Source organism: Lytechinus variegatus, chromosome 13, assembly GCF_018143015.1.
Source record: "Lytechinus variegatus isolate NC3 chromosome 13, Lvar_3.0, whole genome shotgun sequence".
Classification (NCBI taxonomy): domain Eukaryota; kingdom Metazoa; phylum Echinodermata; class Echinoidea; order Temnopleuroida; family Toxopneustidae; genus Lytechinus; species Lytechinus variegatus.
The window spans coordinates 29273253-29291885 of NC_054752.1; the positions used below are offsets into that span (position 1 = coordinate 29273253).

Genomic DNA, 18633 nt, shown 5'->3' on the forward strand with positions numbered 1-18633 from the left:
GCAATGACCAAGGGTACCCATGTATAATGCTGCACTCATAATTGAATCATCTGGGCTTCATCTTTAACCCTGTATGGTTGACTAGAATGTAGGGTCTAGCATCTCACATTTTATGTTTCCAAATCACCTACTGGTAGTTGCCCTCAAGAAAAAGTGCAAAGTACTTTACAATATAACAATGCAATAGAGCAATTATATGAACATTCGTGAACAAAGTGACTTTTGGAAAAATCAGCCCAATACTAAAGAAGTTATCTAAAAAGTGTAATATTTATATATTTGGCTCATTCATGCAACATATTCTTTGCTACGAGAAAACAAGGTATTTCCAAATATATATTACCTGTAACTTTTGCTCCAGTTCTTTAACTTCAGCCTGTAGGGACCTCTTCTGCCTGGCGAGTTCCTGCTCTAATCTGTCTTTTTCATGCAGTAGTTCCTCAAGGCTCTGTTGATTGTTTAACTGTGTCTGCAACTCCATTTTCTCATCCATCATCTGTTGCTCCACTGCCTCCTTCTCCTCCAGTTTCTGGAGCAACATGTCTTTGGCACATCGAAGAGCCTCCTCCGGAGAGCCTGTTCATCAAGCGTCTGTCCTTTCTCGCCATCCTTTTGTTTTGCCAGCTCCTCCTTCAGAGCCGTTTGTTCAGATTGAAGCTCCAGGAACTGTCTTCCAAAGGTGTCTTGGACCTCTTGGGATATTGCTTCAGATGCTTGCATTCGCTTCTCAAGGTCATTGATCTTTGTGCTCATGTCATTCTTCTCCTCTTCTAGCTTGGCATTTGTCTCCTGCAGGAGACCTATCTGAAGGTTCTTCTCTGTGAGAATTTCATGCTCTGTCTGGTCCTTGTGAGCAAGGCGCTGCTTCAGGTCAATAATTTCTTGCAAGAGAGAGTCTCTCGATGTGGGTGACTCCCCTTCATTAAGTAACCTTGAAGTTGTGTCTCTCTCCTCTTGCAAAGCCTCCTTGAGAAGTGCATTTTCTCTCTCATACAGCTCATGATTTTCCTCCAGCTCTTTCTTCAACTTGGACACCTCCTCTTCCAGACCATTAACAACTGCTGCCTGATCATCTAGCACCTCTGGCTGACGATCTATAACATCCTTCAACTCCTGGTTTTCTCTTTCGAGCTCTTCATCAACCCGTTTCAACTCTTTGATCTGTACTTTCTCTTCTTCAATGAGATCTTCAAGAGCTTCTTTTTCTTCCTCTCCTTCCTGAAGAAGTACTTTCAGAGCTGCCAATTCTTGCTTGAGCTGATGCTCCCTATGCACCAAGAATTCTATCTCCTCGTTGGCTTCTCCAAGCTTAGATTTTAAATCATTATTCTCATCTTTGAATGCTTCAACTGTTGTCTCAAGCTCACCTGGTAAATTAGCAAAGTCTCTCCCATCAGCTGAATCTTCACCTTCACCTGTTAATGGTACAGCTGCAGCCACAGGGGCAATGGAACCAGCAACTATCAATTCTTCCTCAATAGGGGTTGGAAGATGAGACGGCTCATTTGATGTATTTTGCCTTTCAAGCTCCAACCTGATTTCTTCTTTCTCAGCTTTCAACTCACCAATCACCCTGTCATAATTAGCTACAGCCTCCTCAAAGGTCTCCCTCTGTGCCATGATTTCAACATCTCGTACAATCTGCATTGACTGTTGCCTTGTCAGTTGTTCTTCTAAATTCGCCACATGCAACTCCAATTCTTTATTCTTGGCATCTATGGCTTGGTATTGACCTGTGAGAGAATCTAAGGATCCTAAGGCACTGTCTCTCTCTTGTCTTGCCATTTCAGAACCAGCATTTCCCTCATCACAAAGGGAAGTTATCCTGGATTCCAATTCCCCTACTTGGCTCTCCCGTTCTTTCTCTTCAGTTTCAAGCCGGTGCTGCAACTCTTCTTTCTCTGTGAGCAGTTGATCTCGCTCTTTCTCCAGAATACACATTTTATCATCCAGGTCATTTCTCTCAGCAGCTTGTCTACAAACCTCCCCCTCAAGATCATGTATTTTCTCTTCTGACTGATCAACCTCTTCTCTCAGACGGTCCAATTCTAATCCAGCCTTTTCCAAAAGTTCATCCACTCTTCTTTTCTCCTCTTCCACTTCCTTTAATCTTTCTTCAAGCTCTGTTGTAGCATCATCATTGGTATCTACATTGGTATCTTCACTTTTCATTTTTTCAATTTCATCATTCGCCTCTGCTAACTCAGCCTCCAATCTAGTCTTCTCTTCGCTGAGCTTTTGCATCTCCATCTTTTGTGATTCCCGTAAAGATGTCATAGCCTCTTGAAGGCCTTCCATTTCATGACCACTAAATGCTAACTGTCTCTCAAGATCTTTGACCTGCTCTTCAAACATCTTGTTCTTAAATTCAAGATCAGTGGCTCTTTGACTGTGTTCCTCAATAAAATTCTTTGCATCAGTCAACTCACTCTGCATTCTTTCAATCTCCGACACAAGATTTGCATTTCTTTCTCCAAGTCCTTGCAAGTCTTCCGAAGGGCGATCTACCGTCTCTTTCAGTAAAGATTCTAGTTCTTGGACCTTGTTATCTAATTCACCTTTTTCCTGATCATGAGCCAGAGTGGCCTTTGCCATTTCTTGCTTCAAAGCTTCAATCTTGGCAATGTAACCTGATACCTCTATCTCATGATCCTGCTCCTGAGATTGCAATTTACTGTTCATTACCTGTAGCTTATCATTAAGATCATCTCGTTCATTGTCATAGAAAGGCGAATCAATAGATGTGTCAGCCTGGAAGTGTATACTCTGTAATTCATCCTTCAGCTGTTCTACCTCAGCATTCAAATTGGTTTTCTCAAAAGTTGCAGCGGCTAACTCCTCTCTCAATGTTTCTTGATCACGCGTGGCTACTTCCAGTTGTTCAAGAAGATCATCCCTGACTTCAGACAGATCTTGCACTTCAGTTTGCAGCTTGGACATCAAATCAGTCTTTAAAGTAAGAACCCCACTTCCTTGAGTAGCATCCTCAGTTACTACTTCGGCGGCCACATGCACTTCTGCAGGTGATTTGGACCTCTCTTTTTCCAATTCCTCACGCAACTTTTCGTCATACTGATCTTGAAGCTCAGCCCTCACTTTCTGGAGTTCGAGCACAAACTCTCGCTCTTTTTCAGTTTGAACCATCTTGACCTTCTGCTCAAATTGATCTTCAACTGCTTTAGTAGCGTCTCTCAAGTCATCTTTATACTCGACATCAAGCTGAACTTTGAGTCTCTTCAACTGGCCTTCATGATCATACTTCATGTCTTCAATCAGATCATCATAATCCATCTTGACCTCTGCTGCCACTTCTTCCCGGATTTCCTGTAGTTTTTCCATGGAAGGTCCACTTGCCTTGCTTAATTCAAGTTCTCTTTCCAACTGCTGCACTTGTGCTTCATACTGGGCTAGACGTTCATCTTTGTTCTTATCAGTATCCAGTTCCGCATCGAAGTTGGGTTTGTTTTCCAATTCGGAACTCAATCTTGCAATCTGCCCCTCATAGGCTTCCCTGATTTGTGTGAGTTCTTTGTTATCCTCATTAATCCTGTTTAACTGCTCCTTCAGTTCTTCCATTTCTTCAGCATATTTTTTTCTTTCTTCCTCAACAAGAGCATTTGCATCAGCAGCCGTCTCATTGGCCTGTTGCGTTTCTTCGAATTGTTTCACAAGGCGGGATATCTGCCCCTCATAAGTGTCACGGATTTCAGTTAGTTCTTTGTTGTCATTTAAAGCTTGGTTGAGTTTCTCTGTAAGGGCAGATACTGCTCCTGCCTGGTTCTCTCGCTCTACCTCCTTCTCACTCTCCATCTCGTCCATCTTAACTTTGAATTCTGCTTCCAGTTCTCTTTTGAGTATATCAATATCAGCAGCATGCTTCTGCTCAATCTCTTCATTCTGCCTGGAAAATTCAGTCACAAGTTTCTGAAGTTGCTCCTTGAATGCTTCCGCTTCTTCTGCTTTCGCCGCCAGCTGATTCTTCAGCGCACCAACTTCTGCATCGGCAGCTCCTGCATTAGTTCTGGCAAGAACCTGCAGCTCATTGCAGCGCTGCTGCAGCAATTCTGTCTCCTGGTGATGGTTCTCCATAAGCTGCTGCTTCATCAACATCATCTGGTTTCCATAGCTTTCATCCAGCTCTGCCCGGAGCATCTCGATCGTCTCTTCCTTCGGAAGGGCACTACTGTCTCCCCTAAGCTCATCGACCTGATGCTTCAGGGTTGCCACCTCACCAGCATGCTCCCGCACAAGAGCCTCCTTCTCCTCTTTCAAGTCAAATAGTTCCTCAGATTTTTGTGAGTATCTATTGGCAAGTTCATGCATCAAAGCATCTTTATCAGCTACTGTTTGGCGGAGATTGACGACCTGATGGTGAGCTTGGGTCAGTTCCTCTGCCAATTCAGCAACCTGAGTTTTCCCTTGGCTCTGTAACGTCTCTCCTGCCTGCAATGGTAAAAATAATGAAAAAGGCTTATAGCTTCATTGTCTTTTTTAATTATATTAGGACACCAAGAGTGATTTATTCATGAATTATACAGTTTACAATGCAGCATGAATAAAACTGCTCTCAATTTTAACTACAAAACAAAATTTCAATCGACAAAATATTCTATTCCCACTATATTTTATGCTTTATTAGCTAACTATTGAAAAAGGGAAAAACATAAACCACAACCATTTGAATGCAACTCAATTCATGAGCACTTTTAGAAATTAGGAAAGCAATTTCGTGTGCAAGATTTACACAATGTACGTGTTCATACATCCCACTGGACAAAAAAAGTGCCATTACTCACCGTTCTGAGTTGTGACTGTAGTGATTGTATCTGCTGCGAAAGGTTCTCGGCCTGATTAGTGGCCTCCCGTTGTACCTCATCTCGACTCTGGAGAGCACCCTGCATGTTATCTGACAGCTGCTTGATAATTTCGTCTCTTTGGGCTAATGCAGTTTGGAATTCAATTATCTGTAACACAAGGGCATATTACATAATTAAGGACACTAGCAAATATACATGTAAACAGGCAAGAAAATATTAAAGGAATCATAAACTATGATTTGCAAAACATTGATATATAAGCTGCATGTATATTGTAACTACGTGTAGCACTTTTCCAGTTGTCATTCAAAAAATAGATTTAGGTAACCGATCCTAACAATGTTAATTCAATTTTAGGAAGAAAAAAAATTTACTACAAACACAGAAAGACTAGCAAAAGTCCTGAAGATAAGAAGATAACAACCAAGGTGATAGACACACCCACGTATCAACAAAAACCATGAAATAATCAATACTACTGATGTACTGCTATAACATCTACCTTACCTTAATATCATCATATGCTATGTCATATCAATAGTTTTCCCATTATGACATATTGCTGATCCTCATGCATTTAAATTGTAGATATTCCTACCCAGTTACAACCCAGCAACACTCATGACGCTTTTACTACACAGTGAATTAGAGTTTGTTTGAATGTGAAATAAGCGTCATGGATGGTGAACAATAATTCTATTCCCTGGGTTCAAAGTGTAACAGAATTATTGACAGAGTCAAGGTCCAACAACATCTTTTTGACAATGATAGATGCTACAATTAAAAATCAATCTTCTCTCATTTGAAAAATAACAAACGTAGATTTGAGTTCAGATAACATGTAATTCTCGAAATAATTTTTTTTCACATAGAAATTAAATCTAAATATAAATTTTCAGGATAAAGTAACAAAATTTTCGTTTTTCATAATAAAAATAAATACAGACTTACTTTGTTATCAAAGTAGTCCTCAGTAAACAATATTTCAATGATGCAAACAAGTAATTCTTCAAGAAAATAATTCATTTCCATCTCAACTTTACAAAAAAGGATTGTATAGGACTTTAACCCTATCTAGGCCGGGGGGGGGCCTCGGAGGCCAACGAAACAAGTCGCGTGATACTTTCGCCGCGCAAAACTTTTTGACCACGCTGCTCACTGAATTTTTTACTTTCAAGTCTTGCGCAAAGTTTGAGACCAATTTTGCGTCACCCAGTTACGCGATTCCAAAATTACGCAACGTTATGTAAGTGCATGTCAGACCAAAAATTGCTAAAAAACGTGATTTCCTGTACAAAGTCAATGTAAATTATGTTTTCAACCAAAAATCATATTAAAATGTATGATTATTTTTAGTTTTGCTGGTCTAAATGTATGTATTTTATGCTGTCTATGATCTTAGAAGAGTCCCCAACGAATTTAATTGAAAAAACAATGAAAAACAAAGGTTCCAAAAAACAAAGAAATACATAAGAAATTGCAAAAAACAATATAATACATAAGAAATTGATCTGATATCACAATTTTTTTCATGTAAACTTGCTACGAATACCACAAAGAGTTTCTATGCCAAAAATTAGAACATTTGGAGCTTTATTTATGAAGTTAGAGGAAAAAGTATGATTTCGCATACTAATTATGCATAAATTAGCATAATTTCTTAAAATCAATTCGCGTGAAATAAATTACTATACAATTTTGTAGATTATATCCAAGACAACCTGCATGCCAATTTTCGCGCGGTCAAGATCTCAAGGGGGGGCCTGGGAGGCTCCCCCGGCACTATGAACTCCTAAAATGCCCCGGCCTGTATACGGTTAATTATTATTAATTCAATGAGTTTTCTTTCTAAATATGCACCAATTCCTTAAAATTCAGAAATAAAGATGCAAAAATACTTCGCTTCCTCTTTTACAAAATTATGCATCTCCCCACCCCCAAGGAAAAATTCTGTGCAAGACCCTAATTGTCAGCATCACCGAAAATTTGTGAGAGCCTCTGCCTCTCCCACCCCCCTCCCCCCAAAAATCCAGAATCACTTCCCACACGCATGCAGTAGTACATGTACTGATAAGTCTAATAGCCCTGTAACATTGTTCCGTGCAAGCCTTAAATGTAACTTGCAGGTAACTATTTTTGCTACCCGCAGGTCGCCCGCATTGACAGAACTTGTATGTCAAATGCATATCACACACAGTTTGTCTGATTTGCATGCAAAAAAGTTTTGAACATGCTCAAAACTTTGTTGTGGGTGAGTGGCGGGCAAATACCGGCAAGGCTTACTCGGAATTATGTAAAGGGCCGTAAGAAAAAAAAGTAGTAGAGGTAGTATTAGAAGTAGTAGTAAAAGAAAAATACAATGTAAGTGGGAAATATACTACATTTCAAGTCGCACTTGCATTTGTGAGAGCATTAATAAGCATACCTTGAGGTTATATTGTTCTATTGCTGCTTTGTATTCTGCCTCTCTATCTTGCATTAAAGCTTCAGGCTACAGAAAGAAAAAAACAATTAGAGTTATTTTGACATACTGTATTATATACTTTCAATAAAAGTTCACATTGGACTATAAAAAGTACATGGACAATTAAATTAACCTGCCTCAGCACCTTCTCTCTGGAATAATTTGCCATTAAATTTAAGAATTATACAATCACTGGAGACCTTCAAATCCAAACTGAAATCTTATCTTTTCTAACAGTATTAGTTATTGGCACTTTGACACTCATCCAAACTTTCTCATTCTTTCTTTTCTTGTGCGCCTCGGAATAGAATATCTCTAGATAGATGGCACTATATAAATGCCTATTATTATTATTATTAAAGAAGGCCAAAGAGAGGTCATCATAGAAAGGAATTCTCAATACATTCTTTGTTACATGTGATGTGGATTAACAATCTACATGTACCTTCAATAATAATTCCTGAATCAGTATGGTATCTTTCAATCAACAACTGTAATACATGAAGTAATGGAGCACTTTCACACTCTCCACATCAGGAAGAAAACCCATAAATTGCAAAAAAATTGGCCAGAATTCCAAACACTCTACCTATAAACACAATTACACCTTGCAGAATTAAATGAAATTCTTGTAGTTTATATCTCATAATTTTGAAAAGTATCTCATGATTTGTAAAGTACTTTCTCAGGTGAATGTTTAATTTATAGAATATTGCTCTTCTATTGGCAAATAGCCAAGTCCTTCGCTGGTCAATCAGGTGTGAGTACAACTATGAGCACTACTACATGTATGACTGGTACAACTAGACAGTAGCTTCCTGTTTGGGTATGTGAGTATGCAGTTCGTACATGACCAAGTAACCTCTGGCATTTATGTAATGTACCATGTGTATCAGTGATTCAGGTAATGAATCACTCACTATTAACATATTGACAGACAAAAAATATGCATGAATTATAATAAATATCATTAATTTTACCAGTTGTACTGAAAGAGCATATATAAACACATTCCAAAAGTATGTCCCTCTGGCCACTGGCTATAGATGCAAAAATATCGCTTACATTTTCACTTTAATGATGAGCAGAGGTTTCTATTTTGGAGAAGCACATTTTAAGGATAAATCTAAAACTACATACATGTATGTGTAAAAAGTACATACATGTACAGGGCTTACATGTATGTTAACCAAAAGCAATGGAGGCAAATGCCTCGTATGCCCACCTCAAATAGTCAACTACACTGTTGCCCCCTAAATTCCTCTTTCACTGACAGAAATTTTTCAAAAAAATATGCCTACACTTCTACTATGTAAGTGCTAACTGCTAGGACTGAACCGTGAAGTATAGTTTCATGTACCTCAGAGACCTTTTTTTAGAGGGCTAACAGTAAAAGCAGGGCGACATTTCAATCATTTTTTGCATTTACGGAACTCACCTGGATGGAAGCACTCTGCCAATGACGGCTATCGCCAGCTTGTTGGTGGGCATCAAGGTTGTTCGAGGGTGGGGAATCCCCAGTCCCGACCCCACCACCACCACGGGGAGACCCTCCCGCTGCATGCTGCTCGGCCTCGGCCTGGATGGACTGGGCGTGGTCCTTAGCTTCTACCAATGCCTTGTTGGCATCGTCAAGCTCCTGCTGCATCATCCTCAGAGCGAGCTCCTTGCCTTCCAAGGTCTCCTCCAGCTCCAGGATGCGGTCCGAGGAAGCATTGTGGACGGGGGATGCAACATCAAGGTGACTATCAGAATCCTGCAAGAAAGAAGATTTTGGTGCATGTTGATAATGATTCTGTCAATGTAAATCCAACTGGTTGCATTCTCATATGTAGAATTTATCAGGCGATTGCTACATCTAGGTCGACTTAAAACTGCCTTTCCAAGAAGTAAAAATATAATGAAGTAATGAATACAAATTTGAAACCTGGGGTAATAATTTGTCCCAAAAATTAATTTGTTAGAAAATCAGCAAAAGTGATAATATTAGTCCTTTCAAAATAAATTTCAAATTTTCAATTTAATCAGTTGGCCTATTATTGTGTTCATGAATGCTGAATCTAAATTTTAGAATTCTATAGAAGTATAGACTAAAATTTTGTTAAGTCTTTCTACTCAAAAGTTTAACCAAGATGTTATGAGAATAATGCAGTTTACAAAGGCTATTATGATTTTAAAACTAGTATTTAAATAAGTTTATCTATATCTGATTACGCACTACTCATTAACCTCTTGTAAGGTACAAGAACAAATCACAAGAAATTATGGAAAACATAATAAAACCAGTTTGATGAAACATCCATGGCACTTATGTGTAAAAAGTAAAAATATGCCAAGCATGACAATTATTGAATATGATGCACTGACATGAACGATTTTCATGGATTTTGGTCTTTTATTCAGATAGCAAATCAACCTAATTTGTTGATAAGATGGAATTTCATTTCTTTCTTTCTGATCTATTGTAATGTAAATGAAATGAATCAATCAGACTATTCATTCAGCAGACCAGGCTACGGTTTACAGATGACCGATGGTGTGGAAAGAAAGGAAAAGGAATTGAATACAAAAGCATATTTTTCAATGACAGAAATTTAATTTCAACTGTGTTTATACTCCTAGCTCTATGTGTACATCGGTCTATGATTTGTACATACTATGCAGCCGCAAGTCTAAATTTGATGGCTTTTTTTCAAACAGTGTCATTCATGTGAATGAAACATAAAAAGACAGAACAAATTTTCTAATAACATAATTGTTTGGAAATGGACCCTTCTTGCACCCTATACATGTAGGTCCCACAAATTTAGATATTTGCTCTGGTGTGTAAAGTGAAACTATAGAACAAAAATTTAAATTTGAAGGAAAATGCACCCTTTTGGTTGCTTGCTCTGAGTAAAGACTGGAAGGTACAATCCCACCATTTGTCAAAAAAAAATGATCCATTTAAAGCCAAGAGATGTAAAAGGGACTGGGAATGAAAATTGTACATGTTGCATTCAAAGATATACATTCTGTGCTAGATTTGTCTCAAGAGTCAAACTCACAATGAAGTTTGAAACTTTCAGTCAGGGTCTGTTGCGCATTGAGTTTTTAATACAGATATCCATGATGGTCTGTGTTTAATAGCCAACTTTGACTTTTAAACAGTTCCAGATATTAAGTTATGAATGAATTATAACCAGATTGCAAATTTCATGATTACTGTATTATCTTAGTAAAACTGACTGAACTTGCTCTACAGGAATCCGAGATTTAAAGAAAGCATGCTTTTATGAGTATCCAAACTTCTTGAGTGTCACATATGCATACATTTACATGTATAAAACAGGCTGCATACCCACTAAATGACACACAAATTTCCCAGAAGCACAAGCAAAAACAAAAACACATACACACATGGTGTTTTTTTTTTTGTTAGTAGCTTGCTTGTGTTTGACAGGAAAAAATGTGCTTTATCAGGACGACCCAAAGTTCCTGCAGCTGAGTGCAAAACCTAATTACCACATTTCACTACTTGTTGGCAAGTTGAAGAATCAAAACAAATTACATGTGTACAGCTGTATGTAGTGTAGGGCAGTGCATTCTATCAGTCATTACCCATAATCAGTGCTTGCCTGGATTTTACAGGAATAATTTCCTATCAAAAGTAAAATTGCAAAAGAGTGCCCCGCAAATGATAGGGATTATCAACTCAATTTGATTTTTACATTTTCATATTTTATCTAGTGTTGTTTTCTTTTTTAGACTACATGTAGATTAACTCATAAACACTGAACGTGACACAAGTGTATATTAGGCAAGGCACTTTGATATTGTGTTATGTCAAAATGACAGAACAATTTGCTCTTCAACAGGAAATATCACTTTTGTCATGAGTGACATTTATTCACTATTTCCTGACTACCATACACGTACAAATAATGTAAAGTACACAAACATGTACCTGTAGAGACTACACAGTGTACATGTACCTTTTTGGCAAGCAAAAATGTATATCCCAAAGTACGGTATGTGTATCTTTGTACATGTAGTAAGTTTGAGGCACATTCAACATTCTTGATTTATGAAAACAGTACATACATGTACATGTAGGAAGCAAGGTAGCTGAGCTAGCCGGGTTTTTTCCTTCCTTTTATTAACAGGAAGAAAGACGCTTTGGTGTCAGGAAGCCAGAGTTTCCTGACCGAGACTGAGCCAGCGTGGGGACGCTACTATTATCACTAAAACAATGCATCACTTGTATTTCCTTCTCTCAATTGTACTTCAGCTATAAAAACAATACTGTATAACTCTGTTTTTAAGGGGTGGTATTCTTCCTCTGTATATTTTATGCATTACATGTAGCTTGGTGGGTGTGAACAATTTATTTCTGGTAAACTGTACCCTTAATGAAAATGGAATAGTCCAAAGAAAAGTTTGGAACCCAACTTCACTCATTATGAACACCACAAATTTTCATGGATGGTACTTTAAATTCTTCAATAGAGCTTTAAATCTTATAATTTCAGACTTTGGTGGGAGCATTAGATATTTTCTTATTATGATTTGTCACACATGAAGTGTAAAAACAAAACAGAAATGGTTTTTGAGATTACTGGCATTCAGATGAATGGGGCCTTAGGGTCCATGGAACCCAAAAATTTTCTAGACTAATAAAAGGGAGAAAGAAATTTTAAGAACAATTAGTGAAATATGATTTTCTGAATATCATTTCAAAATCTATCACAAAATCAGATCTTAGTTGGTACTGTACCTGTTTTCATTGGAAAGTGACTGAGGTGTGAACAGGGTCTAATTAATTATATAGTGTAGGAGCTACATGCACAATGTGGTATGTTTTATGAAAAGAACTAGACATCACATGTATCCGTGCAAACTGCACATCCCAATAAACATGATGGATTAGAGGCAATGTAATGTTTTGCCTATTTGTCTAGCATTCATGATTAAAAGATTTAAATCATGAGCCAATGTGACATTGGAAATATTAACTTGGATAATTTTATGGATTCTAATCTCCCCATCCCCCCCCCCTCCCCCTTTCCCCGTTGCAAAACATCCTGTTTAACTATGAGTGCATTCACAAACTGCGCAAGTATCATCAGTTCTGATCATATACTGAACATGTTAGAAGAATTCAAGTCAAACAGTTGCTGACAGTTCTAGGCTTTATAACTATCTCAGATAAGATCAGCAGATTGCAGAGATCATTCATTATTATGCTATTGTCTCTATCAATACATTGACACAAGAACCATGAACCAACATACAAATTTATGTTTCAATTATCAAAGTAATTCACTTGTTGGGTACCTACAGTGTATTTCTTTATTACTACATCATGCTAAATGTGTAAATTCTTCAGTTATGGTGTACATGTAGATGAAATTAAAAAAAAACATGAGTTGATGCATTGTCAAAGATTAAGAAAAATCAGTTCATCATGATTGTATAGAGAACCATTTCTCATGCATGGCAATTTGTTTTATAGCATGCTTTCATGGATCAGTTTAAATGCAGGATTGTAAAATCCCACATCTCTATATCAGGGATCTATTCTCAGAGAAGGCAACAGAAAACACTATATTTCACAAGCTTACCTCACCAATGGACTCTCCATCAAAGGACTGTTCAGCCTGGTGAAAATAAATGAGGGATCATGCCAAAAAAAAGAATATTGGGTGAATTCATGCAAGCAAAATAAATGCAAATGATATTAAATAGTATATTGAGCAATAAAAAATTATCTAAACAGTAGGCAAAAATTCAATATGTACTGAGGGTGAAATAACATGCAACTTAATTCTCATTTTCCTTGATGAAACTGAAAGACTGAATATACACATGTAAGGCAGACTTTTAGTAAATGTACCTTCACTGATCAATTAAAACAATTGACTTATTTTCATACTTGAAGATGTCATGTCAGCTTTGAGATAGAGTTAACGTAATTTGATCAATAGGCCAGGCAAAAATGAATTAGAGTTTGGTTTAGAAATATTGCAAGGTAAAATCTATGATCTATAAATGTCCATGGACTTTCAGAGGAAAGTTATTACATGTAGCTGAAACCTGATAGTACTGCAATCTCTCTTGAACTGCATGGTGATGACAGTTGCTCAGGCTTCATAAATCCCTTCATTCCCAACATGCATGGTCATCTTAAAGCTTATATGCAACTACATGTAATGTGCACGTACACATCAATGCTGTACACTATGAACAAGGCCTCAAATGAATTGAAGCAGACTTAAGTCTGTGCTTCACTTAAGTTCACTTAATATGTTCTTGCATGATCTTGGGAGAGTATGTCCACCCAAACACAAATCTCCAGATTCACATCTGAAGGGCACCTATAAATCTGGCATCAGTAACTATAGGCTGGACATTAAATTAGAATATCACTAAATGTTATCCAATACAGAGCTTCACAAACTTACATACAGTGTATAGAAATTTATTTATGTGGGAAATAATCCATCTAAAAGTAATATTTGTAAAGATACATACATGTACATGTACATGTACACAGCCTATGCGCCATGGAGGTAGAAATAAATACATCCATGGATATACACAGTGAGTACCAGTATAGATGTAGAGTATAAACAAGGCTATCATTTCATGCATTATTATTATTATACATGAAACTGTCGGTGGAGTGTCACATGGCAATTATTCGATGAAATATTAATTATTTCACTTTACTTTTTACAATGTACAATAAAAAAAAATAATTCATTGTCAACAGTTGTGTCACTTCTGATCTCAACAGAGGAATAGGCCAAAATGATATAAAAATACTATTTATGTTCCAACACTTCCCTCGCCAGCCAGGCATGAAAAAATCTGCAACAGGCCTGTGTGTTAAATCATGACCTTGAGCAAATTTACACACCTCAAAGATCAATATTCAGAGGTGTTCCATTCAGAATGAAAGCAAAGAATCTGTGAATCTGTGCATGTACATTGCACATGTATGCTTTCTGCCCCCCCCCCCCCCCCCCCATCACTGCCACAAAAACAGCTTTGACAATGTAACACAAGCACTTCATGAATGTGATACAATTAAAACCGGAAAGTTTAATTTCAAGGAAAGTTATTTCAGTCACAACAAGAGAAGAAACAAATCTACACTGTACTGTAAATTCCTACACGAGCCACTATCCAAGATAACAGATTTTCTTTGAAATTGATATTCATTATCAGAAATTTAATGCATCATTCTTGTCTATCATTATCCCTTTGAGATAAAGATGGTACATTCATTCAACAATTTATCAATTTTTGTACAGCCCTATCATTAAAGTAAAATTTAAATGAATCACTATAGTTATAAACCCTATCTACAAAGGACTCTGATAAACTTTAATGATTTAATCTGACATAATGTTCAAGCACTGTTAAAATAGGAAACAAAGATGAGATCAACACAAACATCAAATAATTTGAATCAATCAATTACCTATATGTATACGAGACAGGGAACTGACTTAAAGCTTATTGCTGCATGTACATGTAGGCTATATTATGATTATTTGATTATCAATGTTTTTTTACTTTGTGAATTGTGCAAAGATGAACATAGACATGTGCAAACAATTATTTTTTTTCTGGACATAATGAAATTAGATAATTTGGTTTCATTGGGAACTGTTATCTTGTACATGTATACATTGTTGTAAATGTACATTGAAAACAAGTCCATGCATAAAGTTCTTGTTCCATGATGCAGTTCATACTATTTTTGAACAGGAAAATAGAGCCTTAAGCAAAGCTATAATTAATAGAAAAGGTCATTCAAATTTTCTTTATCTGAGAATTGAAGTACTTGTACTTAGATAATTACCAGCAAATTTCTAGTGAGTTTAAAACCTGTACTTATATTGAGTCATTATCATTTTTACTTGTATCACATTTGAATTTTGACAGATGCAAATAATGTTTTCAAAAAGAAATGTGAAGACTTTATATTCTATTGGCTATTTGCCTGTTCATATTAGACCATTACATGGCAATATAATGTTGGCCTCTATACAATCAAGATGCAATGATTATTCAGGTTGAACACTTACCTCGGAATGCAATGGGGATGAGAAATCACTGGCAAAGCTAGAGTCCACTTGATCATAAGAAGAGTCATCACTTAATGGTCCTGGAGTGCTTAGGTCACTGTCTCCATTAGCCCCACCAAGACCATCATCTACCTGCTCTGCTGGGGACTTCTTCTTCTTTTTCTTTTTCACTTTCTTGTCGGGAGAGGTCTTCTGTTTCTGAAACTTTGCCAGCTGCAAATATGAGCAAACGAATAGTATCTGATTTTTTACACATTCCTAATTGAATTACATGTAATTATTTTGCAATAAGTAGTTTTAGCAGAATTGATATTGATAAATTCAAACAAAAACAGTGAAATTTCTTTAAATCTTACTGAAAGCAATTTTTGAGTTGGTTTTGATATCTTTAAAATATTCAAACTCACATTTTTCTTCATTATGAGAGGTGATTTTTATTTTGTAACTTCTTTCAATGTCTTCACTTGGAAAATTCATGCATTATTCTTCATCTTCAAATATTTATTGAAATATGTGTGATCTCTTAGTTACATATATGAATAATTGTAAAAGAATTTTAAAAGCAATTACATTTATCTATTAGTTATTTCCCTTTAAGGATAGCCAAGAATTGTAAAGAACATTCCAGGATGTCTTTTTATTATGCAGGCCTTGCCTATTTAAAGGCCAAGGAGTTTTATTGTTGAATAAGGAAAAGCCAAACAATAGAATTGTATTGGTAGTGGAAATGAATAGGCTTAGGTATTTTGTTTACACTGTTGATTTCAATGAGGTCATTCAAGAGTGTTCTGGATTTTGACTGCTCCTGAAAGGAGAAAGTTTTTTTAAAGAAAATGCTAGAACCTTCCTTAATAGTGAGTTCTAGAAGAATAGCTGCAAACTATATAAAGCTGGTGGATTTTTCAAGATGATCATCACATCATATTAGATCACACCATCACATCATATGAGAGCAGGAGATCACATCACATCATATGAGATCACTTCACCAGATCAGATCAGAGCAGTTTATGCATCAATGAACTGTTTGCAGTTATTTTGAGAGAGAAATTATCAGTTCTCATCAACATCATCAACCTGTTCAATGAACATGCTTCAACCCATGGATTGCTGAAATTAACTGTTAATCATCATCAACATCGTCTTCACGGACATTTCAACTCGTTGCAGTGACTCTTATTATTCATCGGACTTCAACATCAGTTTCATCATCGCCATCATTGTGAATTTTCGCCAGTCAACTGGGATTTTATCATTTGGATTATTACTTGGATATAGTATCATCACTTCGGGATTTTACATCGGACACTTCAAGAGATTTATGTAAGATCATTATTTGTTTTATTTATGTATAATTATTTCCTGTAATAAAAAAAAGAGGAAATTAAAAATCAAATTACTTGTTATTTGTTGCAGTATCGTAACATCTCTCTCTCCTGTATTCTTCCTCCGCTAAGGTCGGAGATCATAATTCATTAGCTTGTCAACCTGCTTTGTACATTTTTTTTTCTTTTTGGATTTGGGCTAGACAAAAAAACTATGATTACCAACTTTTGATTGAAGATTTGACTGCTTAAAAGTTTCTGCAATACTGCCAATAGGGTTTTTTCAACCCAGCTTTAAAAATTATTTTGTAAAGTATATTTGCTTAGATCTAGATTTCATTATTCTTAAAATACATGTATCTCGTAAAGTATTATTTCATTCCCCTGATCTAATATCATAGTTTCAACAATCACGTTTAAAAAAGACCAAAAGTCAATGCATCTATAAACGTTAGGGAGGCATCTGGAGCAATGAACACGAATCCACAATTGTCATTGCTCCGGCAATTCACAGTCACACGCACCAGACAGATCTAGACCAATCATTATCTTCATGGGAGAATTGATGAATCAAGAAAGCATGCAATTAAATTTTGATCAGACAATAATGGATTCATCATACAAATTCAATGCTACGATTTATTCCAAGATTATTTTCAATTTTTTGGTGTGTTGTAGTGACAGAAATGTGCTTTCTTGCGCACCAACACCACTACCCACCCGGTCAAATTAAAAAAAAATTATTTTAGACTTCAGTCAGCACTCGGCCCGGGTTCTTGCAATTTAAATCTGGCAAAAAAAAAATTGGGTTAAAATTAGCCTGCTAAAAATGAACATTGGACTGGATATGAATGTCGTTTATGATAAACAGCCACACCGATAGATACCTAGGCCTACACACAAAAAATGTCATATAACGCACAGTTCAATTCCCATCCCACTTTCACAGCTCAATCCGAGACCGAGGCGTCTGGCCAGTGAGTCATCCGCCGACGCTTCCCGCGAGAACACTGACACGACACCGTACAACAAAATTTGATGCGACTTAATCCTAAGTTCAAATAAATCGTAACAACAAAAGTTAAAGTGAATCCTTACCCTCTCCCTGCCAGCAAGTAACTTCTTCTTCCTATCGTCGTCATCCATTTTACACCAACATGATAAAAAATGAAAATAATTGTCATAACATTTCGTAGGTTCGGTCTGCTTCGCGGCACTCACTACGTGGAAGTTAAAACATGGCGCGGACGCCGATACTCCTGCGATCGCGATATCGTATTATCGGCAAAGTTTTTTTCTACAAAAAAAAGAGAATTGAACTTTATTGTCCCATACCAACACTGGTGTACGGATGGGGGCGGGATAATTAATTAAACAAAAATAATAATGATAATAACGATGAAGAAGAAGAATCACGACTATTAAGAAAAAAGATAAAAGGAAAGAAACGGAAATTAAGGGATTGGGTTAAATCATAGGCCCTATATATCATTTTCTCAATATCATATCCAATTTTGGATTATTGTAATAAAAGTCAAAATTTTATGCAAAATGCAAGAGAGAGCCCCCTCAAAATGTTGGCTCATTATGCCACTGCATACCAAGGAGGCAACCCCTTGCCCATACGGGAAATCTGCCTTTGTGGCATAATAAATGCAAATATTTACAAGAATATGAAGTTGACAAAACTGGCATTATCAACATGTCAGCAGAAATAGTCAACATACGGAGATACTAGGCTAAACCATGTGCCTACTAAAACACAAAATTAATTATGGCTGATATAGAAGTCTAGAATCTGGACATCATTTAAAAAATAAAGGCTTGTACAAAGTATAGATCTGGCTATATCTTGGAAAATTGGGGGGGGGGTTAAATCTCTAGGTATGTGTCTTTGACCCCCTATGTGGTAATCCAGGGGGCGTTTCATGAACATTTTTGTCTGACAA

General features: G+C 36.7%; 2 protein-coding genes across 3 annotated transcripts in view; both read right to left on the reverse strand.

The window, feature by feature from the left end:
• The window catches only part of LOC121426308 (pericentrin-like), an 86866-nt gene extending 86002 nt beyond the window's left edge, over positions 1-864 (reverse strand). For both annotated transcript variants that reach the window (XM_041622550.1, XM_041622549.1), the window contains exon 1: positions 344-864. In XM_041622550.1, coding sequence (XP_041478484.1) covers positions 344-541 — 198 coding nt within the window. In that variant the 5' untranslated portion in view covers positions 542-864. The remainder of the gene's footprint in view (positions 1-343) is intronic.
• Positions 633-17830, reverse strand: LOC121425998 (putative leucine-rich repeat-containing protein DDB_G0290503). The gene is made up of 8 exons (XM_041622126.1): positions 17783-17830; positions 15360-15572; positions 12885-12920; positions 8720-9037; positions 7243-7308; positions 4797-4964; positions 719-4443; positions 633-666 (listed from the first exon to the last, which is right to left on the reverse strand). The coding sequence occupies exons 1-8, from the start codon at positions 17828-17830 to the stop codon at positions 633-635; spliced, it is 4608 nt and encodes a 1535-aa protein (XP_041478060.1).
• Between the last annotated feature and the right edge of the window lie 803 nt (positions 17831-18633).

What these genes read in the sequence shown, in the direction of transcription:
- LOC121425998 (XM_041622126.1), bottom strand. Translation starts at nt 17,830, where the DNA reads ATGGATGACGACGATAGGAAGAAGAAGTTACTTGCTGGCAGGGAGAGG. An exon ending in ATGGAGAGTCCATTGGTGAG is followed by an intron (nt 9,038 to 12,884) that starts GTAAGCTTGTGA and finishes TCTTTCTTGCAG; the next exon opens with GATTCTGATAGTCACCTTGA. An exon ending in AATGACCTTGAGAAGCGAAT is followed by an intron (nt 667 to 718) that starts GCAAGCATCTGA and finishes TTTGGAAGACAG; the next exon opens with TTCCTGGAGCTTCAATCTGA.